The sequence below is a fragment of the Aquarana catesbeiana genome, linkage group LG03 (assembly GCF_042186555.1).
Source record: "Aquarana catesbeiana isolate 2022-GZ linkage group LG03, ASM4218655v1, whole genome shotgun sequence".
Lineage (NCBI taxonomy): Eukaryota > Metazoa > Chordata > Amphibia > Anura > Ranidae > Aquarana > Aquarana catesbeiana.
In genome coordinates this window covers 623,401,738-623,423,883 of record NC_133326.1, presented here as the reverse complement: position 1 = coordinate 623,423,883, position 22,146 = coordinate 623,401,738, and the positions used below count along the sequence as shown (strand labels likewise).

At 40.5% G+C, this 22,146-nt stretch overlaps 1 protein-coding gene across 1 annotated transcript; it reads left to right on the top strand.

Moving 5' to 3' along the window:
• The first annotated feature begins 1,012 nt into the window (after window positions 1-1,012).
• On the top strand, window positions 1,013-20,925 carry STAR (steroidogenic acute regulatory protein). The gene is made up of 7 exons (XM_073624141.1): window positions 1,013-1,296; window positions 8,818-8,931; window positions 9,082-9,209; window positions 10,661-10,819; window positions 17,041-17,225; window positions 19,081-19,174; window positions 19,988-20,925. The coding sequence occupies exons 1-7, from the start codon at window positions 1,233-1,235 to the stop codon at window positions 20,096-20,098; spliced, it is 855 nt and encodes a 284-aa protein (XP_073480242.1). The 5' UTR covers window positions 1,013-1,232; the 3' UTR covers window positions 20,099-20,925.
• Window positions 20,926-22,146: the final 1,221 nt, after the last annotated feature.

Here is a 22,146-nt window from a genome sequence, read left to right as displayed (position 1 = left end):
GCCATTGAAAGGAGAAAATGTCCCAGCATCAGTGGGAGTAAACAATGATCCTTTTTTTGATGTCAGTAAGAGGAATTGTGCCCCATCATTAGTATCATTGGGTGGGAAGAATCATGCCCCATCATTGGTGTTACTGGGGGGAACTGTGCCCAATCGTTGGTGTCATTGGGAGGAACTATGCCCCATTGTTGGTGTCATTGGGAGGAATTGTCCAATATTGTTGGTGTCAGAGGATGAAATATTTCCCCAAGGGCCAGATAAAAGCAAGCAAAGGACCACATTTGGCCACAGTTTGGAGACCATAGGTGCTCCTTTCCTTTAAAAAAGTGCCCCTAAGGCACCACTGCACACTCAATGTCTATTAGGATATAGTCGGCTCAAATCCAACAGAAAAGGGAGAAGAGGTTAGAAAAAGAGGAAAGAAAAGAAAGAGAAGAGGGGGTGTCCCAGTAGCCTAAGTGATAAGAAGGTCCATCCACTTTCAGGTCACAGGAGAGATGTACTGAATCCAGGGGTCCCACATTTTGTAAAATTTAGTTATATTATTATGGAGGGTACAGGTGAGTTTATCATTCACCATAAACCAGTTCAGTTTATATTCAACATAATCTAAATGCACCACGGCTGTCCTCCAACAAAGGCTATCGCGATTTTCTGACTTTTTTTTTTAAATACGTAACTATTCTTATAAAAACACACCAGTCATTTTAGTCCCTTATGATAAGACAAGAAGAACTTTCCTCACTTTAAAAGATTTTTTGTAATGTTTTGCACAGTTCTAGTACAGTATTTTATGAATTGCCTTAGATAGGGTTAATGTAATAATGGCTGTTGCTTCATCATTGCCTTGATGTGTTGTATCAGGTCTTAATCATCAGCTGACATGTTTGTGTAGCTCTTGTCCTTGCTCCCACTGGCCTCCAGTAAATGATGTTGTGTCCTTATCTGTGTCATTACAGCACGCCATCCTTCACACTGGAGGATTTAAAAAGAATTCCGGAGCATGCCCATCAGTGCAGATCACATCGACCAAGAGCTCAGATATTCACCCTGTCACTGGTCCTATTCACCTAGACCAACAGGAGACAGCCCATACAGTGTGAGCTTAGAGATACTGACCATCTACAGAGAGCCTGGAAATAGCGCCTAACCACCAACACCAAATACATAACCGGTGATCACCAGCTCACACTACCTTCCTCTACTGGGTATATATTTCATTCATTGAAAACATGCTACCTGCTACATTCAAGCTATGCGCTGGGATATCATACCGACATCTACGCAACATGACAGGTGATGTATTGCCATAAAACTCAGTCAACTAACCTGCAAAAGGGACTAGCCAACTAATCTGCCATTGTGTGGTTTCAAAATTATATTTTATTATTTCTGGTAAAATTTTTTTTTTTTCAATTCTGGTAATAGTAAAAAGATTTCCCTTTAGACCTATTTTACACACTATAGATGTACAGTAAAACCTTGGATTAAGAGCATTTTGTAAGACAAGCAAATTTTTTTTATACATTTTGACTTGATAAACAAGCGCTGTCTTGATATACAAGTAGCGTCACATTACAACTGAGTATAAAAGAGAAAAAGAGAAGCCTTTAAGTGTAGCAATATGGTTACATTTAATGAAGGTACAACATTTAGCAACCCACATGGTTGATGATTAAAAGAAGCACATCTAAGTATGCAGGCATCCGGGGTAAAGTTGTCCACATAGACCGCCCTCTGCACCGCCATCAACGTCATCCCTTCCACTCTGCGATCCACGAGCGGTTCAAGTCTCGCTTTCAGATCTCTCTACTGCAGGGTAGTCTTCCCGGTCACGATTGCAGACTGACAGCGGTGAGAGCCGGCGGTATGGGGGATGGTCTACGTGGACAGCTTTACCCCAGATGCCTGCATACTTAGATGTGCCTCTTTTAATCATCAACCATGTGAATTTCTAAATGTTGTACCTTCATTAAATGTAACCATATTGCTACACTTAGAGGTGCCTCTCTTCTCTTTTATACTCTGTAGCTCCTGCTGGATTTTGCTTCTAATCCCCTTGTGGAGGCTTCCATTTGAAGATGGACATTTTATGGTTACACAATCTATCACATTGCTATAATCTTTTTATATGGACTATAAACTGAAGGACTTATGAATAAATGGTTGTGGAACGAATCATCTGAGTTTCCATTATCTCCTATGGGGAAATTCGCTTTGATATAAAAGAGTGCTTTGGATTACAAGCATGTTTCCGGAACTAATTATGCTCGAAATCCAAAATGTATTACTGTAGTTGTATTGTTCTATTGTGTTTAGAACCATGACTGAATATAGAAAGTTTATTGCTTTGTTTATTGCATTAGAGTAACAAGTCCTTTGTGTAACATGGTAATGTAAAAAAATGTTGGGAACTTTTTTTTACCAAATTTAGAGATAGATCCTAAGGAGGAAAATACTCAGATGCTGAACCTCTCCCTAACTTAAGCTGGCCAAATATTGATCTTTTTTTCATATAGCCAGCTGATCAAAAGAAACAAAGGGATCCCCCAATCTTTCCTGCTGTGCTATTATATTCTGACAGCAGGATCGGCTGCATTGCTGATCAAATGAAAAATTTCCAACATTTCCGTTTGAGAAAAGCCGATCATATCAACTGCTCTCTAGCAGGAAGAGCCATTGATGGATCGAGATTCATATTGCCCCTGCTGAACCAGCTGAATTTCAATCCATCTATGGCCACCTTTACTCTATCTGGGCTTAGTTAAATATATATTTTGTAGGAGGTTCACTTAACATTTATATAGACCCTCAACAGTGAACTTTTTATTTGCTCTTTAAGGGTTTTAACATCTGTTTGATAAATGGTATATCTGTTTGATAAGTGAACCAAAATTTCTGTTGATCCTGCCAGAAATCTTGTAATCTGGAAGCTTCCTGCGCTTTCTGCCTGCACTATGCAGAGGAAAGAGGGCGTTCTGTAGTCCTGTCCTAGAGTGAAAAATCTGCTGCTCTACAGATACAGTAGGGAGTGAATGTTGTCACCCTAGGATGGGAAATGTATTATTGGCAGGATCACTAGGTGAAAATAACAGATGAAGCATAAAAAAGAAAATAAATGCAGCCACCACAACTAAGGACTGGTAAGCTGCAACACATTTTTGTTCTTGGGTTTATACACGCTTTAATTGGCAAGTGACTTATCAGCATTTTTTACCTTATAGAGTGGGTACCATAATGGGTCTTACTTAAAACATTCCATCTTTTTGAGTAGAAATCTATCAGCATGGTACAACTTACCTTGGGAATCTTTGCCAACTCTTCCTTGCAAATGTGCTCCGCATTTGTCAGATTGTGAGGCCATCTCCTGTGCACAGCCATCTTCAGGTCATCTCACAGATTTTCAATTGGATTCAGGTCTGGGCTCTGGCTGGGCCATTCCAAAACGTTGATCTTCTTCTGGTGAAGCCATTCCTTTGTTGATTTGGATGTATGCTTTGGGTCATTGTCATGCTGAAAGGTGAAATTCCTCTTCATCTTCAGCTTTTTAGCAGTTCAGCGGAAGAAAAATAGCCTATAAAATATAATGCTGCCACCACCATGCTTCACTATGGGTATGATGTTTTTATTGGTGATGCCCAGTGTTGGTTTTGCGCCAGCGTTTTGAAATTGTGGACAAAATGTTCAATCTTGGTCTCATCAGACCATAACACATGCAGACTTGATGTGGGTTTTTGCAAAATGTAGCCAGGCTCAGGGCCGCTGATAAGGGGGTAGCACCAGCAGGGAGGGGGGCTGGTTGGGCAGTAGAGGGGGTGATCGTTAAAACAGGGGAGGCAATTAGAGGAACTGATCCCATGGGTGTCTCTCCCTGCAGCAACTAAAAAGTGGCTTCTCTTTCTCACCCTCCACTTGGCTTTCAGCTGCTGCAGGGAGAGACACACAGGGGATTGGTTCCTGTAAGTGCCCCCCCCCCATGCCTCATAGATCACCTTCCCTGTCCAGGATTCGACTCCCCCTGCTGCCCAAAAATAATGATTTATATTTTTTTTAACAATCCTTTATTTCAATAAGGCATACGTGATACAGAAACCTCAACAACATACAGTGGATCATCTCCACATATAAGGCCTCATCACATTGTCATCATTGGTTAAACATATGAAGTGCAGATCAGACAGTGGGCTTCAAGGACTAAAGTCTCCGTATCCCGCACAGTTTTTTACGGTTAACACCATTTTTTTGTTTTTTTTTAAAAGATCGAGAGAGCAGGTATGACCCAAAGGGCCAAGCAACAAAGGAGAGCAATAGCAAAAGTAACAAAAAAGAGGGGGGAAGAAAGAGAGGGGAGGAGGGGGGGGGGCAACCACCAGCCAGCACCTTCAAGCCACATCTGGGGAGCCTTTCCATTATTCCCAGCTCCCAGGGGAGTTAAGTCACCAACTCTGCATGCTGATCAGAATAAACTAACTTGTGCCAATAAAACCACTTCTTGAGAAATTTCTCACGGAGGCACCTATCCGTGGCCACCAGGTCCTCCATTGCATTAATTTCGACTACTTTTTTCAATCACACGGCTACCGCCGGTGGCTGTGTCTGCTTCCAGTACAGTGGGATGCAGCTCTTTGCTGCTGTGAGCAGGAGAGGCAAGATGGATTTCCTATAGATCTTGCTTGGAATCTCGTGGTGGTGAAGGAGAAAGAACGTGGGGGGTCCAGGGCGATTTGTGTTTTTTTAATGAAAATATAATTTTAATATTTTTTGGAGGGGGCCTGTCAGATAGAAATCATGGGGCCCATACAGCCTAACAGCAGCCCTGGCCAGGCTTGTATGTTTTTCTTAGTAAGAAAAGGCTTCAGTCCCGCCACTCTACCCTACAGACCAGACATATAAAAAATATGGGAGATTGCGGTCACATGTGATTCACAACCAGTACTTGCCAGAAATTCCTGCATCTCCTTTAAAGCGGTAGTAAACTCCGTTTTTTATCTAGTGCCTACAGGTAAGCCTATAATAAGGTAATACCTTATAATAAGGTAATAGGTATACCTATAATAAGGCTTACCTGTAGGTACAGTGAATATCTTCTAAACGTGCACTGGCGCATTGCTCACTGTGCTCCCAATGGACACCATCCATTGGTGTGGCGGGAGTGACGTCATCACGGCTCAACCATACAAATGGCCAGAGACCACGAACCTGGAAGGCAGACCGAGTGAAAATGTAATCCCTGTCAGCAGTGACAGCATGGAACCATTTTTGGGCAAGTCTCTCATAATATGCTAGTATGCGGTGCGTACTAACACATTATGACATGAGCCTGCAGGGGGTCAGTTTTGTTTTACCAAGATTTACTACCACTTTAATGTTGCTGTAGGACACTTGGTAGCCTCCCAGGGCAGTTTTCTTTTGGAGGAGCGTCCATTTCTTGGTAAGGTCACTGTTGTGCAATATTTTTCTCCACTCGTTGATGATTGTCTTCACTGTCTCTTATGGCATATCTAACGCCTTGGAAATTTTTTTGCACCTTCTCCTGACTGATACCTTTCAAGAATGAGATCCCTTTGATGCTTTGTAAGCTTTTGTTCATGGCTTTTGCTGTAGGAGGCAACTGAGTAAATCCTACTAGAACAGCGGAACTTGGGCTTAATCAGAGTCACTTTCATTGATGGCAGGTGTGTACTACTATTTGGCATCAATTTGAATGTGATTGGTTGATTCTGAACACGGCCGCATCCCTAATTATAAGAGGATGTGTACACCTATGAGACCACGTTATTTTATTTTTTATTTATTTTCATCACTAAACAACAATTTCAGTTTGATTTGAACTAAATTGCACAGATTATAGGTCAAATTAAAGATGTAAAAAGATTTGACCAAGATAAAGCAAATTATAGCAGCACTGCGATGTTGTGGCAGACATTCTGACACTAATTGACACTCTTTGGGGACCAGTGACACAAATACAGTGATCAGTGCTAAAAAATATGCACTGTCACTGTACTAATGTCACTGGCTGGGATAATCAGGGGCAATCAAAGGGTTAACTATGTTCCTAGCAAGTGTTTTTCTAAACAGGTGCTTTCACTAGGGGAAGGCATAGATCCTTTGTTCCTGCTTTGCAGAGACACAGGAGCCATGCCTTCCCTCCTGTCAGAATGGTGATCTGCCTTGTTTACATAAGCATATTGCAGTTCTGTGCTGGATGATCGGCGGGTGCCGGCAGACATCGAGTCCGTGGTGCCCACCGCTGGGCTCCCGCTATGCATGATCACAGCGGGAGCGTGCTGCAGGCAGCGCGCATTCTACCCAGAAGAGCAGGATCACGTATATATACATGTGATCCAGCGCAGAGGTGTCGTTCTTCTAGCAGTATAACTATATGCCCCTATTAGTGGCTTCTTGGCCCTCTGTTCTGCCAATGTTGTGCCCCAGGCCATGTTCCAGGATCACAGCACCAACCACATTTGAGTTACTGCACATACCCAGCTGTAATTAAAAAAAATTGTGGGGGGGCATTCATACTTAGAGGCAGGGACAACTCATAATGTGGGCTTTATTTGGACACACCCATTTAGAAAATGGGCAGGAAAAAAGGCATATTCTTGGATGGGGATAACAGTGTCCCAGGATCCAAGACCATAATGTTGGTAAGTATGCTATTATCATTATTGTCATGGTTTCGTAGTATTATGCTGGGGGTTTGAGCACTTCTTCAAAGTGCATGTCAAGTCAAAATCATCTTTTTTAGTTTTGCATGGAATCTGGAAGGACCTGTCAGATTTTTAATGCTATCTGGGGCTGTGGTAGCCACCCTGTCGGTATGATTCGGTCAGAATTTTGCATCTCAAAGCGGTACATTGTTTTGCATAGAAATTTGGTGTTTTATATTGTAGGCCTGTAATTCTTAGGAATAAGTCACTTAAATCTGTCCAAACGAGAGTCTAGCAGACATCCCGGGTTTGATAAAGTTTGAAACACAAAATCATAAATTATAGTATAATAAATAACTATAAATAATTATAAATAATAATAATATAATAATAATAAAACGAATTTCCCCACGATTCACTATCACTCAATTTTGCAAGTGTTCTAATTTACTATCGCTGTTATCTAGCTGATCTAAACCTACTTTTGACGTAAAAGGACACTTTTTGTTTGCCATGGACATTCTCAAGTTTCCAGGCAGAAAGCACAGTATATATAATATAAAAGTGCATGCAGGGCATTGAACAAAGCACTAGCGACAAAAGGGAGGTGAATAGATTTCATACATTAATGTAATCTGTAAGATTACAGTTTACTGTATGTGTTATGAATGCTGTACTTTTTGAATTTGTCACCGGTCACCGGGCCCCGCCCCCGTGCGTCGCAGAGGCATCGGGCGGAGGACACAGCCTGCAGACACAGCGGGGGGGATCGACACTTCGCAGGATCCTGGTGACAAGGTAAGTAACCTGCACCTGAGATGCAATCGCAAGTGTGGCTCGGGGTTACTGCTAATGGTACTGAAATTTAACCCCCGAGCCACACTCGGGAATACCGCCAGGGAGGTTAAAGAGATTTATTCTCACTTCCTGTCCTGCTGACAATGGTTCCACCAGACAGGAATTGAGTGGAACTCTGCAACAGTCAAACATGCAGAAATAGAACTAAAAAAAAAACTGGACAAAGACTTTCAAATGTTTTGGGCTTTTTTGTGCTATTTATTAAAGAGCAACATTTATAGCTAATGTTAAACTTACATTTAAATAAATTACTTAATAACCACAGAAGATATAATTCCACTTTGTGTGCCATGTAGAAGTAGCAGTGACATCATCCCTGCATTGTACATAGCAGAGAACAGAGGGAGTGACCCAGCAGGCCCCACCCATTACAAGGAGGCGGAGACAAGGTATTCCTTGAGAGTAGGCACTGCTGTGTCACGCATTTCACAGATCCTGCCTTGGGAGCTACAGAGGTTCTGAGAGGAGGCAGAGTCAGTACAGGAATCACTGCTTGTAGGTAACAAGGTACCATGGGAAATGTAGTCCTTAGAAACTGAAAGTAAACAGCAGATGTCGCTGCCAATTTTGCCAATAATTTAATAACAAGGTTTCCAAAGGCTTTTAGTGCACATAGCATGAATTGATATCCTTTGTGGCTATCAATAAATATTTATAAATGAAAAGTTATGTGCCCAGGCTGTAGTTTTTTTCAGTATGCAGCACTCCCCGCAGCTGCTCTCCTGGGTCTCTGTCTTCTCATTTGCCGAGAGACAGCAGCGGGAACCATTGGCTCCCACCTCTGTCAATCACAGCCAGTGAGGAGAAACCCGGGGGAGGAGCCATGCTTCGAGCTTGGCTCGGGAGCGGGCATGCACGAGTGCCCCCATAGCAAGCTGGGAGAAGAAGAGGAGCCAGAAGCGCTGGTGGGGACCCCAAGAACAGGAGGATCAGGGCTGCTCTGTGCAAAACCATTACACAGAGTAGGGGAGTATAACAGGTTTGTCATTTTTTTTTTTAAATTACCTTTAATATCACTTTGAGTTTTTACTACAGTATAATAATCAACAAAGACCTGTCCTACTGTCTGGCAATGTTGCCTTCTTGTATAACAAGACTGGATGAAAAAAGATTTACAAATCCCTTTACAGCTTAAACAGCTCTCATAGAAGCACTGCAACTGTGTATTTAGCAGTTTGCCTGGCGTGCAGCAATAATTAAATACAAAATGTGTATTCCTGCAGGTTTATTTCGATATGTCAGATTAGATTCAGTAATATTGTTCATAACCCATTAATGTATGCTTGCTGCATTCATTATTTAGGTCTACGGAGGACAGCCGCTGTAGCTCTCTCACATGAACTGGAGAAACTTGCTCTGGTTGGACCTGGGCCCAGTCAATGGATAAACCAAGTTCGAAGAAGGAGTTCCTTACTGAGTAAGTCCATCAATCGCTCTTATGTTTACCATCATTCATAACTGAACAGAAAGTATTCTTGTGTTTGAGCTGGAACCACCTTTTATTGAGTGCCCATTCATCAACATCAGCAATGTTGTTTGTGGATTTATGAATATTTATTTCCATCAGGTTCGAGGCTTGAAGAAAAAGTCTTTAATGAAGCAGAGATATCCTACATCAAACAGGGACAGGAGGCACTAAAGAAGTCAATGAGCATCCTTGGAGAGCAGGATGGATGGAAAGTAGAGATTGTGGCGGTAAGCCAAGTTTTATAATTTTTGATCAGCTAACATTTGGACAATATATAAATTACACAATTAATAATTAAACACTAAAATTGCATATGCACTATAGGCTGCCCATACAAGTACTAACAGAATATTTTGTAAATACCTATTGATCCTGCCAGTGGAACCATAGGATAGGTACTTTCTTTGAGAAGGTGCTGCCATAGCTGCTTAACTGTTGGTACTCTTGACAGCCCTGTAAGTGGATAGCCGTACCCAGCTCCATCCACAGCCCCGTAGATTGACAACTACAGGAGCCTAATTAAATCATATAAAATCCCAGTCTTGCACCCCCCTCCCCTTCCTCCAGTACTGATAGCAAAGTGCAGTAAAAATACAGTTTCCTTTATACATTAACTGTGAAGAAAGGGTTATATTTTTAAAAATGTAAACGTTTAACATGCCAACTTGTATTGAAAATGCCTATTTATTATTCTTAGATTAAAAAATTAGATGTTTTACATGGACTTTAAAGGGTAACTCCACCTTTTGCACCATGATACATTACAACTGTATTTAGGGTGCAAATGGATCTCCCCCATAGCTGTGTCTATTATTCACAGAGATCAGATGGACTTGTAGTTCTCAATGGAAGTGTGGTAAACAGTGCACTTGTAGTCCATTGATGTTTCCTCCAGCTCTCCAACTGAAAGTCCATATTTTTTGTTTAATTAAAAGCACAAAATTAAAAAGGACACACTATTGGGAAAGGAGGATTTATGAAAAGTGAGCAGAAAATTAATACAAAAGTATGTCAGAGATTCTGACTCACTTTGTTTATTTCACATGGGCTCTATATAGATGTGAATCACACAGACTTCAGCAAGCACTGTGTGAGTAGGAGGGAAATGCTCTACATTAAAGGACACCCGTCGGTAAAGTTTCATGTAAGCGGTCACTGCTGACCTACTTCTTAAAATTCACCTTGCTAGACTTTCTTGACGATTTACTGGATCCAACACTGTGGGGGTCACTGACCTGACTTTACTCTGACCAAATTTGATTCTTACTTGCTCGAGGTCAGTGATTAAAATACTGACGCCAGAGCCAAAGCCAGCCGTCAATCAGGCAGCTGGGTGGATCTCAACAATATGGTCAGGATCCTTCCAGAGCCTGGAGTGGTTCTGTGATGTCAGCTGACAGCGGGCTATAGCCTGATGCCAGCTAATTCTGTGTCACAGGAGAGCAAAAGTTAGTGCTGTGACCCACAAGAGAAGTATTGCCAGAAAAGTCTGGCTTGTAAGCCAGACTTCTGCATCAAGGCACCTTTGCAAGTGTCTAAACTATGTAGATATACATCTGTCAATAAATACTGACACTCATTTCTGGAAAAAGTACACAGTGTTCTTTCTGACACAGCCTTTATCAAACTAATCTTTGTATTTATTCCAACCAACTGAATGTTTATTATTCTTTTAAAGGAAAATGGAGATAAAGTATTAAGTAAGCACTTGCCAGACATCGGAAAGGTCTTTAAGCTTGAGGCGGTTGTGGAAAAGCCTCTGGATAGAGTCTATGGAGAACTGGTGGACAACATGGAAAGCATGGGAGAGTGGAATCCCAATGTCAAAGAAATCAAGGTAGGATAATACCCAATGTTTTTCCTGGTGAGGTCTAATTCAGAATAGTTTTCTTATTGTGAAATGTATTTTGTGCTTCATGTTTAGTGGCCATTTACTATGTCCAGACTTGCCTAAATTCTCAAGGCACCTATTGCACGGTAATATATCTTACATTTATTGCAGCTTTGGTGGGCTTTTGTTGTAAGGCACTAGAACATGAAACTACTAGGACTTGTGCGGGTATGACAAAACTTGGATCATGGTCATCTTTTAAACCAAAAAATATGTGACTGTGGCCTTGGGAATTTTTTTTTTTTTTGGGCACTGCTAGCATGAAATGGCTTTGATTGGAAACCAGCTTCTCTCCTACATGTCACAGAGCACGAGTGGCCATCTGTTGGCCCCATGTATCAAAACTAACAACTTTTAGTATGGCCAATAAGATCACAGCTTTGGCTCATATTGCTCATCCTGCCTACAGACTGTGTTCCAGTTGTATTTTATAACCTCACATGAGCTAAGTCTGTGTGATGTCACAGAAATAGATAATCAGTCAGACAGTCATGGTACTACTTCTATGTTCATAGGATTACCTACACTTTCCTGTTAGCAGTTGAGCAGTGTGCCTAAATATGCATTTCTTAAGGAACCAGAAAAGGGCACATGCCAATTGGCATTTCGAGTTTGCTATTTAAACACAAATGCATGCATTTGAATGGCAAAGTAGTATTTACCAAGGAAAGGCTACATTTTTTAAAAATTCTTTTTATTTATTTCAGAAAAAGAAAAGTTATATAACAGAGCCTCTGGGCATTTCCCGGCTCAAGGTGTATAAAACATTAGGCAAGGCATACCATACCTTAACTACTGCCTAAACTAGTTCAACAAACAACAAAACAACCCCATAGCTTGCTGCTAAAAATAACAGGATAAGTGTAATGCTCAGCAATTTACATAGATATGTGATATACGACAGGTATCACCCAAGAAAGTCTACAACAAAGTGGGTGGTTATAGGCACGTGGTCAGTCAGAATGCACCCCCAGGGGAACAGTCAGAGGAACCATCATCTCATATGTGAAATCTAATCAGATCGGTAGTCCTGCAGGGTCTTCTCGTTCTACAGTTGTCGTTTCAGACTCTAGTCATATGTTCCAAACCTTTTGAAACTTTAGGGGGCATCCTCTACTAGAGTAAATTTCTTTATATAAGGGTACTGCAAGGTTGACTAATGATTTCCATGCATTCAGGGTAAGGGCAGACGTGGGAGCTCTCCACTTGAGTTTGATGAATTTCCTGGCATAGAAGGAAAAGGCTACATTTGACCTGCTTTGCCAGCACCTTAAAAGGACATGCTGTGTTCAAAGAAGTTAGTGGATAGCAGGTCAAACGTAGCCTCTGACCTGCCATGTGTACTGCTAAATTAAAATCAGTGGGATTGGTGTGAGACTGCAAAATATCATGATTAAAAAATACTGACCTTTAAGGATAAGTAAATGTGTCTGAAAGAAGAATGTTTGCTATTGCCCATAATGACTGATAAAATCCCCAATTTTCATTATAAATCCACATTGCAGCCACCTTCCTTTTAATTATTTCGATATAACCAAATCACTTTATACTTGAAGGACAAACGTAACAAGACTAACCAACCCCTATCATTGTCATTCTTTGAGAAATCTTGTAAAACTAGATACACAGTAAAAGGCCGTAGCTCTATTGCAGGGGTACTGGATTAAAATTCTTCCAGCGGGAAGTCTGAATGTCATATTGGTGCTGACTCCACATGATATCCTCCACTTCACAGCCTCCCATCACAGCGCCCCACCCCCCCACCACCACACACATATGCACAAACCTTTACGACCCACACATATCACACTTTGTGCTTTTTTTCTTTCAACTTTATTGAAATGTCAAAAATACATTTAATTCATTTTTATGCACCACAGCTCAGTTGCGGTGCATAGAAACAGTATGCATTTTGCACCACACTGCTTAGCATACAGGGGCCCTGTTGCAGTGTGAACAGGACACATAGAAAACATTTGTTTTCTATTGCCCTTGCAGATACCTGTGTTGTGCTAGTGCAGAAATCACAGACCCCCTTTTCCATCAGTGTCTTCAGTCCCCCCTTCACATCACATACCCCCTTTTACATCAGTGTTCTCAGCCCCCCCTTTACATCATAGACCCACTTTTACATCAGTGTCCTCAGCCCCCACCCCCCTTACGTCGCATCCCCCCATGCCTCATCACAAACCCCCCATCACAGACCCCCCATTACAGACTGACCCATCACAGACTGATCTGACCCATCACAAATCCCCATCACAGACTGACCCTCCCATCACAGACTGACCCCCCCATCACAAACTGGTACTGACCCATCACAGACCCCATTACAGACTGACCCCCCAAATTACAGACCCCCATCACAGACTGAACCCCCCCACAATCACAGACCCCCCAATCACAGGCTGAGCCCCCTTCACAGCCCTCTCTCGATATCAAACCCCTGTCCTTTACAGCACAGCACTCTCCCCCCCTCCCCACAGAACCCTACCTTATTCACACAAGACATGAAGCGTGGCCGCTCTGGACAACGGGCAGGACGTTTGTGAGTGATTTATTGATGGGACTGCCCCACTGCCTAGCAACCAATCACCCACTTTGTCCAGAGCGGCCGTGCTTCATGTTTTGTGTGAATAAGGCAGTGTGGGGAGGGGGCAGTGCAGTGATATTAGAGAAAGCATGGACCTGCCGCACCTGCCATGCTGTGTATATAGCTGCATCAGAAGGCAGGTGAGCAAGCCGCCGACAGGGAGAGGACACACAGGTAACTACTTGGCGAGGCTGCGGTCCGGACAGAATGGCCACTGGGGCCGAAACCGGACCATGGTCCGCCATTTAGTGATGCCTGCTCTATTGTATATAGCTAACTGACTGACTCTGCACGCAAGCTTCCTTACATGGAAAACTGGGAAAAAGACCTCAACATTTCTTGGGAACTCCCAGAATGGCATGGCACAATCAATAATCTTTCTAAGATTTTGAATAACACAGGCTTTGTGGAATCTCACTTTAAGACGCCATTGAGATGGTATATGGTTTCCTCAAGGATTGTCAAGATGAAGTCACAAGCCTCCTCCCTTTGTTTTAGACACTGTGGTCAGGAAATCACCATGTTCATTTTTATCCATTCAATTACAGATGTAAATCTTGCTAGGACCCCAGACATTGCTATCTTTCAGCAATGTGATAAGTGTCTTTCTAAACACACCACACGCTTAATTTCATACATGATTCTGCTCGCTAGGATAGCCATTGCATGTTGTTTGATATAGTCAAACATTACTATTGACTAGTTCCAACAAAAATTAAACTGGATCATGATTAATGATAAGATGACCTGCAATCTCTATAACAACCAGGCTAAATTCATTAAAACATGTCAACCCTGGATACAATACTTGTCTAGAGATACCTAAAGTCTGGGACGACATGGCCTTGACTGCCCTCAACTTTGACTCCCCTCCCCCACCTCCTCCTCTTTTCTTTCTGGTTCACTTTCTGTATTAATCAGATTTTAAGAACCCTAGTTATATGGTTCGTGACCACTTGATGAAGCCTAAACATATTACACATTGCCTGTCTTTTATGATGGTTCACTTACAGTCTCACCCGGAGGGGAAACCCAGTCTGTTTGTGAATACTTAATATCATTTGTATGTACACATAGGTCTCTTTGATACAACTAATGTCCTTACATCATGTAGGGTTATCCCTCATCATCAGTCATATCGATGTGCAATTTGATCCTGTTTGTTTCACATCTTTGATATATTCTCTCTTTATGTGCCTTAGTAACAGTATTGGAATTGTTTACATGCATGTCATGGTTTTGCACTTTCTGTACTATGACAAGAAAACCAAATAAACAAACTGAAAAAAAAAAAATCACACATTTTCCTATATTGCACAGTCTATTTAACAATAAAATATAGTGTGGCAGTTTTGACATTTTTTTTTTAAACTATGTCCTTGCCTTAATGCCTTGCCTTTATGAAAACCCACTAATCTGAAAAAAACTGGTAAGGAACCAACTACGATAGGATGCAAGTCATTGAACAGGCATGAAATTGGCCATTGAAACATTGGATGTTTGAAACATCAAGGGCAAATATAGTAGCCAGTCACATCATGACATTAGATTTGAGAAAGAGAGATATAACATTGAAAATAAAAGTCAAAATTCAGAAAGACATATTGAAAATAAAGACCCATGAAAGGGAGGATGTGTTGGGAGCCATATGCACTCTAGTTCTAGGTAAGGTGCAACCCGCTTGACCCTCAAATTACTATTGCCCATCCAACCCCATCCACCACTGCAGTGACCTACTTCTGGATAAAGAACTCCCATCACAGCTATCTAAGCCATCTCCACTTTATTCCTCCCTAGAAAAGTGCTTTCACTAATCATATCAAGAACCATATGCGTATTAATAGATTTTTAGATCAGGTAGATGTTAGAGGAGCTTTCCCTGTCCATCAATGCATCAGCCTTATATTGCAGTATTTTCAGGACCACTGTAGCCCTCTCTCAAAAAAATACTCATTCCCATGGGTCCATCATAATCCTAAAAGAATTCCTGCCTCTGTTGGGAAATGATTTTAAAGTAGCCATACATAGTTTTAGGACTGGGAGATATTTATTCAAAAACAAAGGCAGTTAGATGCCAAATCATACGTTTGAGTCACCCAACATGAAGTAGTGGTGGCATATTGGTTGGGCACCTTCTCTTTCCTCCATAAAAAGAGAAGGATTTGACAGTTGGAATTTGCAAACAAGTAGGAAGGACCTGTGTATTACAATGAGCACTTCTAATGGTTGGAGTCACTTCCTATAGGGAAGCACTAGACAGCATCAGGTTGTCCAGTTGGCACATAACTGGCCTTTGCATAACCACCCTCAAACAGTTATTTGTCATAATGAGGCTCTTATCCTAATAATGCCAATTCCAACATACTGAAAATGATTGCAGTCCCCTGCCAGTTATTTTTGGAGGAGCAAGTCCGATATCCCACATTTCCTTGAGCCCTTATCGCAATGGCCTTGGCATCTGCTTTATTTTCTACAGAAGAACATTCTTAGAGTCTGATGTGCTCTAATCTCAGTCATTAATATGTTTACAGTGGTTCAGCCTTTGTAACAGTCAGCGGGTAATGTGTGCGGTTTGTATAAAGTGACAACTTGCTGGAACAAATATTGCCACTTGCAGAATTTTTTACAGCTCTAAGATTATAGAGTGGTGTTGGCTATTATGTAGTTCTCTGGCTAAAATTATGATTTACAATTCGTTCTCCAACTTGTGGTCGAAATAATATGCTATTACTTATAGCATCACAACTACAGTGCTCACAGCTACCTTGGTTTAGTACTTGAGTTAGAACCCTGCTCAGGCCACAAGAGCCGAAATATAAATGGAACCCTCCAACCCTGGCAACAGATAAGAGATTTTCACCTTACACTCAAGGGTACCCCCGCACTGTACATACATTTATAGGAATGTAGAGCAGATGGATGACCTCACCAAAGTGCTGTTCCCTTCTGACATTGTCCCTCACAAAATGGGGATTCATATTCCAAGGAAGAAATCAGCGGTCATATCTTAGTCACCTATTAGGTGACCCATAATTTCAGAGGGAGAAGGTTATTGAGCTGGGCATATGGAGTATACTTAACGGTAGGACATACTTGTTGAAAATTTTAACTGAGGTGATGATTTTTGCTTGGAGTTCTGCTTGAAATAAAACCTGTAATGAGGGAAATATGAAGGCTTCCACAGCTTACCTTCTTCTGAAAATGCTAGTTACCTGGCTCTGGTTTCAAGCGTTTGAGCCACTGACCCAGTGGAAGCTGCACCAACAAAGTTAGAGTACAGTCAGAACTCCTAGTATGCAAACCTGTTCCTGGTCAGCGACTCAAACCACTGAAGACATTGAATAAGCAGGACAGCCAAAAAACTAGCATTTTTCAGAAGAAGAAATTTAGAAATGGAAGCTTACATATTTCCTCAATAGTTCTATAGTAAGTATAGTGATGATCTTTGCTCACAGTTACAGGTATAAAAAAAATTAAAGTTTTTATTGAATCTGAAAATTCTGCTATTTATCCCCTCAAGATAAAAATCGTGATTAGTAGGATTGCTGTTTAAAACACTTTTTTCTCTGCGCAGATTCTTCAAAGAATTGGTAACGACACCGTGATAACACACGAGAAAGCAGCAGAGACTGCGGGAAATATTGTTGGACCTCGGGATTTTGTAAGTGTTCGCTGCAACAAGAGAAGAGGCTCCACCTGCATATTGGCCGGCATGTCGACAAGGTTTGGAGGAATGCCAGAGCAGAAAGGCTACATCAGGTAATGTGTTCTTGCATTTAATAAAATAGTCCAATTGCAATTCATTTTTGCCAGTTCTGATAAAGTATAAAAATAGATTTTTATTAAATTTACACAACACAGGAAGGTTAGGTATAAATTATTAGCAAGTAAAGCAAGGTGGAATTATTCGGGTAGGGGAGGAGAGACAGCTCGACCACTCCAGTGTAGCAAGTTCCATATAATTTATTCCAAACAAGTTCATATATATATTATACACACATATATATATATATATATATATATATATATATATATATATATATATATATATATACACACACACATATACATATATACATACACACACATATATATATATATATATATACACACACACATATATATACACACACACACACACACACATACACACACACACACACACACACACACACACACACACACACACAACTCACAAGAGTGGATGAATTATATATTATAAATAGTTTGGAATAAATTATATGGAATTAACTACACCAGAATGGTCGCGCTGTCTCTCTCCATCCTACCCGATTTTGTTTTCATACAGGTGAAGTCCCTCCTCTTTGTTGACAGCTGCACTCCTGGTCTGTTGGTATCCTTTTTTCTAGGGTTACCAGCTCCTAAGCCCCCTTTGTTTTTGTTTTTTTGTTTATTGTACATCGTTTTAATATAGTTTCTGCACTATTGCTTAGTCTTTTCCCTCCCATTCACCAGTGAATGGGTGAGCGCTGTCATCCAAGCGCCGTTCCTGGCGCAAGGCATTACGGTTTTCATTTTTGAGCTTTTGCAGGGTGGAATTATTGCTCATGCTATCTGCTACTATAACGATATACTATATAGTGCTCCTTGGTGCTGAAATCTTGACACTCATAAAACTGGTATAGGTGAAATCCTTTGGGACACTTTGGTATGGTTTTTCTTTTGTTTTTGTATTTATTCTAAAAGTGCTGTCTCATGCCTTACAGTATAAAACAGGACTGCTATTGCCCTTAATACCCTAAGGCCCCTTGTGCACAGGGCCATCTAGCTACAGTGCATCCTTCCTGGGGTTTTACCTTTTTTAGCTTTTAATTTTTTTTTTTTTCCTGAATTTTACCAAGAAAAACTGTACTATCAATTACATTCAGATTATCACCTTAAAACAGATTAATTTAAACTTCCCACGGACTCTTTAGGAAACAACTCGTTTCCTTAATGTTACTTACAGGGCTTGGTAGATGATCATTGAACCTATTGCCCTTAATACCCTAATGCCCCGTACACACGATCGGCTCATCGTAGTGTTGTACGTCACCACATTCTTGACGGTCGAAAGTCCAGGGAACTTTTGTGTGACCGTGTGTATACAAGGCAAGCTTAAGCGGAATTCCGACGGAAAAACCATCAGCCCTGCGCACTTGCGCAGAGGGCTGTCTAGCTACAGTGCATCCCTCCTGGCGTTTTAGTGCACCCACTAGGGACAGATGCAGCTTCCAAGTCTATGGCAGACTGTGACTGAACACTGACTGGTACTTGCGTTTAGGGCCCTATGCGTTCAGGGAGGAATTCCCAGAAGAGAAATCTGCAATTTGTAGGAAACACAAAGCAACCAATCATCAAATCTTTCACCGATTTAAAATAGTTGTGTATTATGCTACACTTTAGGGTTTATTTAATGCATGGCAATGAACAATGAAGAATAGTAACCTGAACCCATATAAACCAATCAAGCTAGTCTTTATCTGTGTGTCTGAGTTATGTATATTTCTTTTTGTAATGTGAAAACACTACACACACTGATAATTTGCAGTATATTAGACTCCTGAAACAAGGAGTAAAGTATCTAACTTGTGTATAATGTGTTTGATTCCAGGGCAGAGAACGGGCCTACATGTATGGTTCTACATCCGGTACTTGAAGATCCATCAAAGACTAAACTAACTTGGCTTCTCAGTATTGACCTAAAGGTGTGTGCTAGATGGTTCATAACAGCAGAAGGGCATCTATTTTCTGTGAACAATACAAAAATTCCCCAGCACTTAATCATGCTAGCCAGCAAAGACAACTCAATTATAAAAACAACTATAAAAGCAAACATTTGCAAATATGTATAATACAGTAAATAACAACATAAGTTACTCCACATTGTCAATGCACTGTAAAGTGTGATCCTATATAAACCTAAAGGAGCACCTAAACTGGGCTAAATACAAAATAAACAGACAAAGCTTAGCCCCATCTACTTTTAAGGTACAGCAACTTACACAACCAGATTTGCTGCCTGCACCATTAAATGTGGCTACTCAATCAACATGTAACTGGCATAGTGGAACAATAAGTGGATAGGGAACAACTCAATATGAAGACTTCACAGCACTTAAACCTACTAGACAAAAGAGAACTACTAGACCAAATTAGGCAAAGAGAACCTAACTGTTTTTAACTTATAAATTAAAATACAGAGTTCTCGGTAACACACATTTGCCACAGTATTGTATAAGAACAGCTACTGTTTACAGGTCACGTGACCTTCATCCTACAACATACATTAAAGTTAGAATTTTCATCCAAGAAAAGAAGGGGCCATAAGGGTTTGATGGATAATCGACAGGTTGAAGAAAATAGGGGAATGGAAGAAAAGTGATTTGTAATGAAAATAAGATATGCTTTTGCAAATAGGGACTACTTGGCACCCATAATGTACTTTACATGCCTCCAAATTTTTTCTGTATGTCTTGTTTCGAATTCTAACTCCACCTCATGTTTGATTTTTCTCCTAGGGGTGGTTACCCAAGTCTATCATCAACCAGGTTCTCTCCCAGACACAAGTGGATTTTGCCAAACATCTTCGCAGTCGAGTGGCCATGTCTTCTAATGTGTCTCTCTGCTAACCCAGCACCCTTCATCGACTTGTGATGATCATCATCATCCATTTATCTGTCATTTTGAGACTCCTTCTAGATTGGAAGTGTGTCAACAGCCACAATCACCATCTGCTATAAGTTATGGGCATTCCGTAAGCAAACTCTTCTGCTTTTAAGTAATTACTATGCCAAGTCCAGAGGCTATGCCCTAACGGTCAGAAAAAGTTATATTGTAGTTTTTACAAAATTACTGTTCTTATACCTGCCTTATTGAACATCTTTTCAACCTACCTTACCAGAACCAAACAACTGTTTTGCTTCATGTTCTAGAAATAGTACTTGATATTCTTGTTACAAATTATGGCAATTAAAAAGTACTACAAAAAGCTCAACATAAATAAAAGGTGAAAAAGTCATTAAATTTGACTCAAGGTCCCAGGTTAATAGGCCTCAATCTCCTAAAGTATAGCCATTTTTTTTGTTTGTTTTGGAAGAGTTAGAACCTCTGTCAGTCTTCTAATGCCATCTCTTCAACTCTGGGTAGATTTACCCTCTATTTGTCCTGGTGATCATTGTCACTCAGACAGAATGTAATGGGAAATCCAAAATTTTACAGTTGTCACCAAAAAAGGAGATAAGTAGAAATCTTCCAATAAGAATACGCATTCTGGTGATAACTGTCTAAGAGGGGAATATCTGTAGAGATGAGAAGCAACAAGACATGAAGGGAAATCTCTCCAACGAGACACGGCATACAATAAACTGACAGGTTTTAACCTTCCCTACTATAGCCAAAGCAAAAAAAAACAAAACAAAAACAAAAACAAAAAAAAAAAAAAAAAAAAACACAACAACCACACACAACAACACATACACTTAAAATAGAACAAATGTGTCAATTTTAAAATTGCAACAAAGGACCTAGCTGCTAGTGAAGAGCTATTCCACATTTATGACCATATTTCCAGGTAATACTGGCCCAAACTTAATTCCTGTGTTCAGCTTATTGAGCCTATTATTAAAATGTGTATTGTGAAAACACACACATAATAATAGCACATGGGAAAATATACTAAAGCATATCATAAATCTATCTTTATGATTTCCTGTTTTCCATACTTCTTCCAAAAAAAAAAAAAGGCAAGGCAAGTATGACCCTAAATTCACCAAATTCCCCCCATATCTGACAAGCAAGGACACTCTTGGTTATAACCACACGCATTTTTCTTAGTCTTCACCCCTAAAATATTAAAAAGTACAATAGACATAACTTACCCCTGTACAACCTGCAATTTATATTTAAAATTGACCTTCCTACCTTCACAAATGTACCAGATCCTATATAAGAGGCATGACAGACAGCAAGGATCAGTTTCATGAACCATTTTGTCACTGGTGATCAAGTGAGACCACAGAAGCCATATACAGTGCCACATGCAAGGACGCTCCCCCAAAGTTACAATTTTTTAAAATATTATTTTGTTATAATAAATTAAACCAATATTTAATTCAGTGGGGGGGGGTCACTTATTACCCTGCAAGGCTAGATGTATTCAAAAGAGAATCACTGAGAAAAGAATTGCATGCCATCAGCTACGCTACACTGCAAGTCCCTTCAGTGAGGAGGAATACTAGCATTGGGAAATGTTTTCATATTTTTCATAAATGTTTAACTTTGTGCATATTTATTTTAAAGACCAGATCCTTTTTAGCTTTTAACATTTTTTTTCATTATTAGTATTTTTCAAAGCCTAATTTATTCCTGAATGTTAGTAAGAAAAGCGGTACTATCAAATACAATCAGATCACCTTAGAACAGACGCGTTCCAACTTCCCACAGACTCTTTAGAAAACAACATGTTTCCCTCGTGTTACTTACAGATTGTTTAACCAGATACGATGATTCCTAAAACCAATATATTTTTTGTTGCTCTGCAATACCGAGTTCAACCAGGAGGTGTTGCTGCATTGGGAATCTTTAAATGCAGATCCAAGTCCTAGTAGGGGTACCCCATTCACAGCCCAATCCATGGAAGTTAATAGAAAAACTAAGGTCTTCTTTATTGGTTAATAAT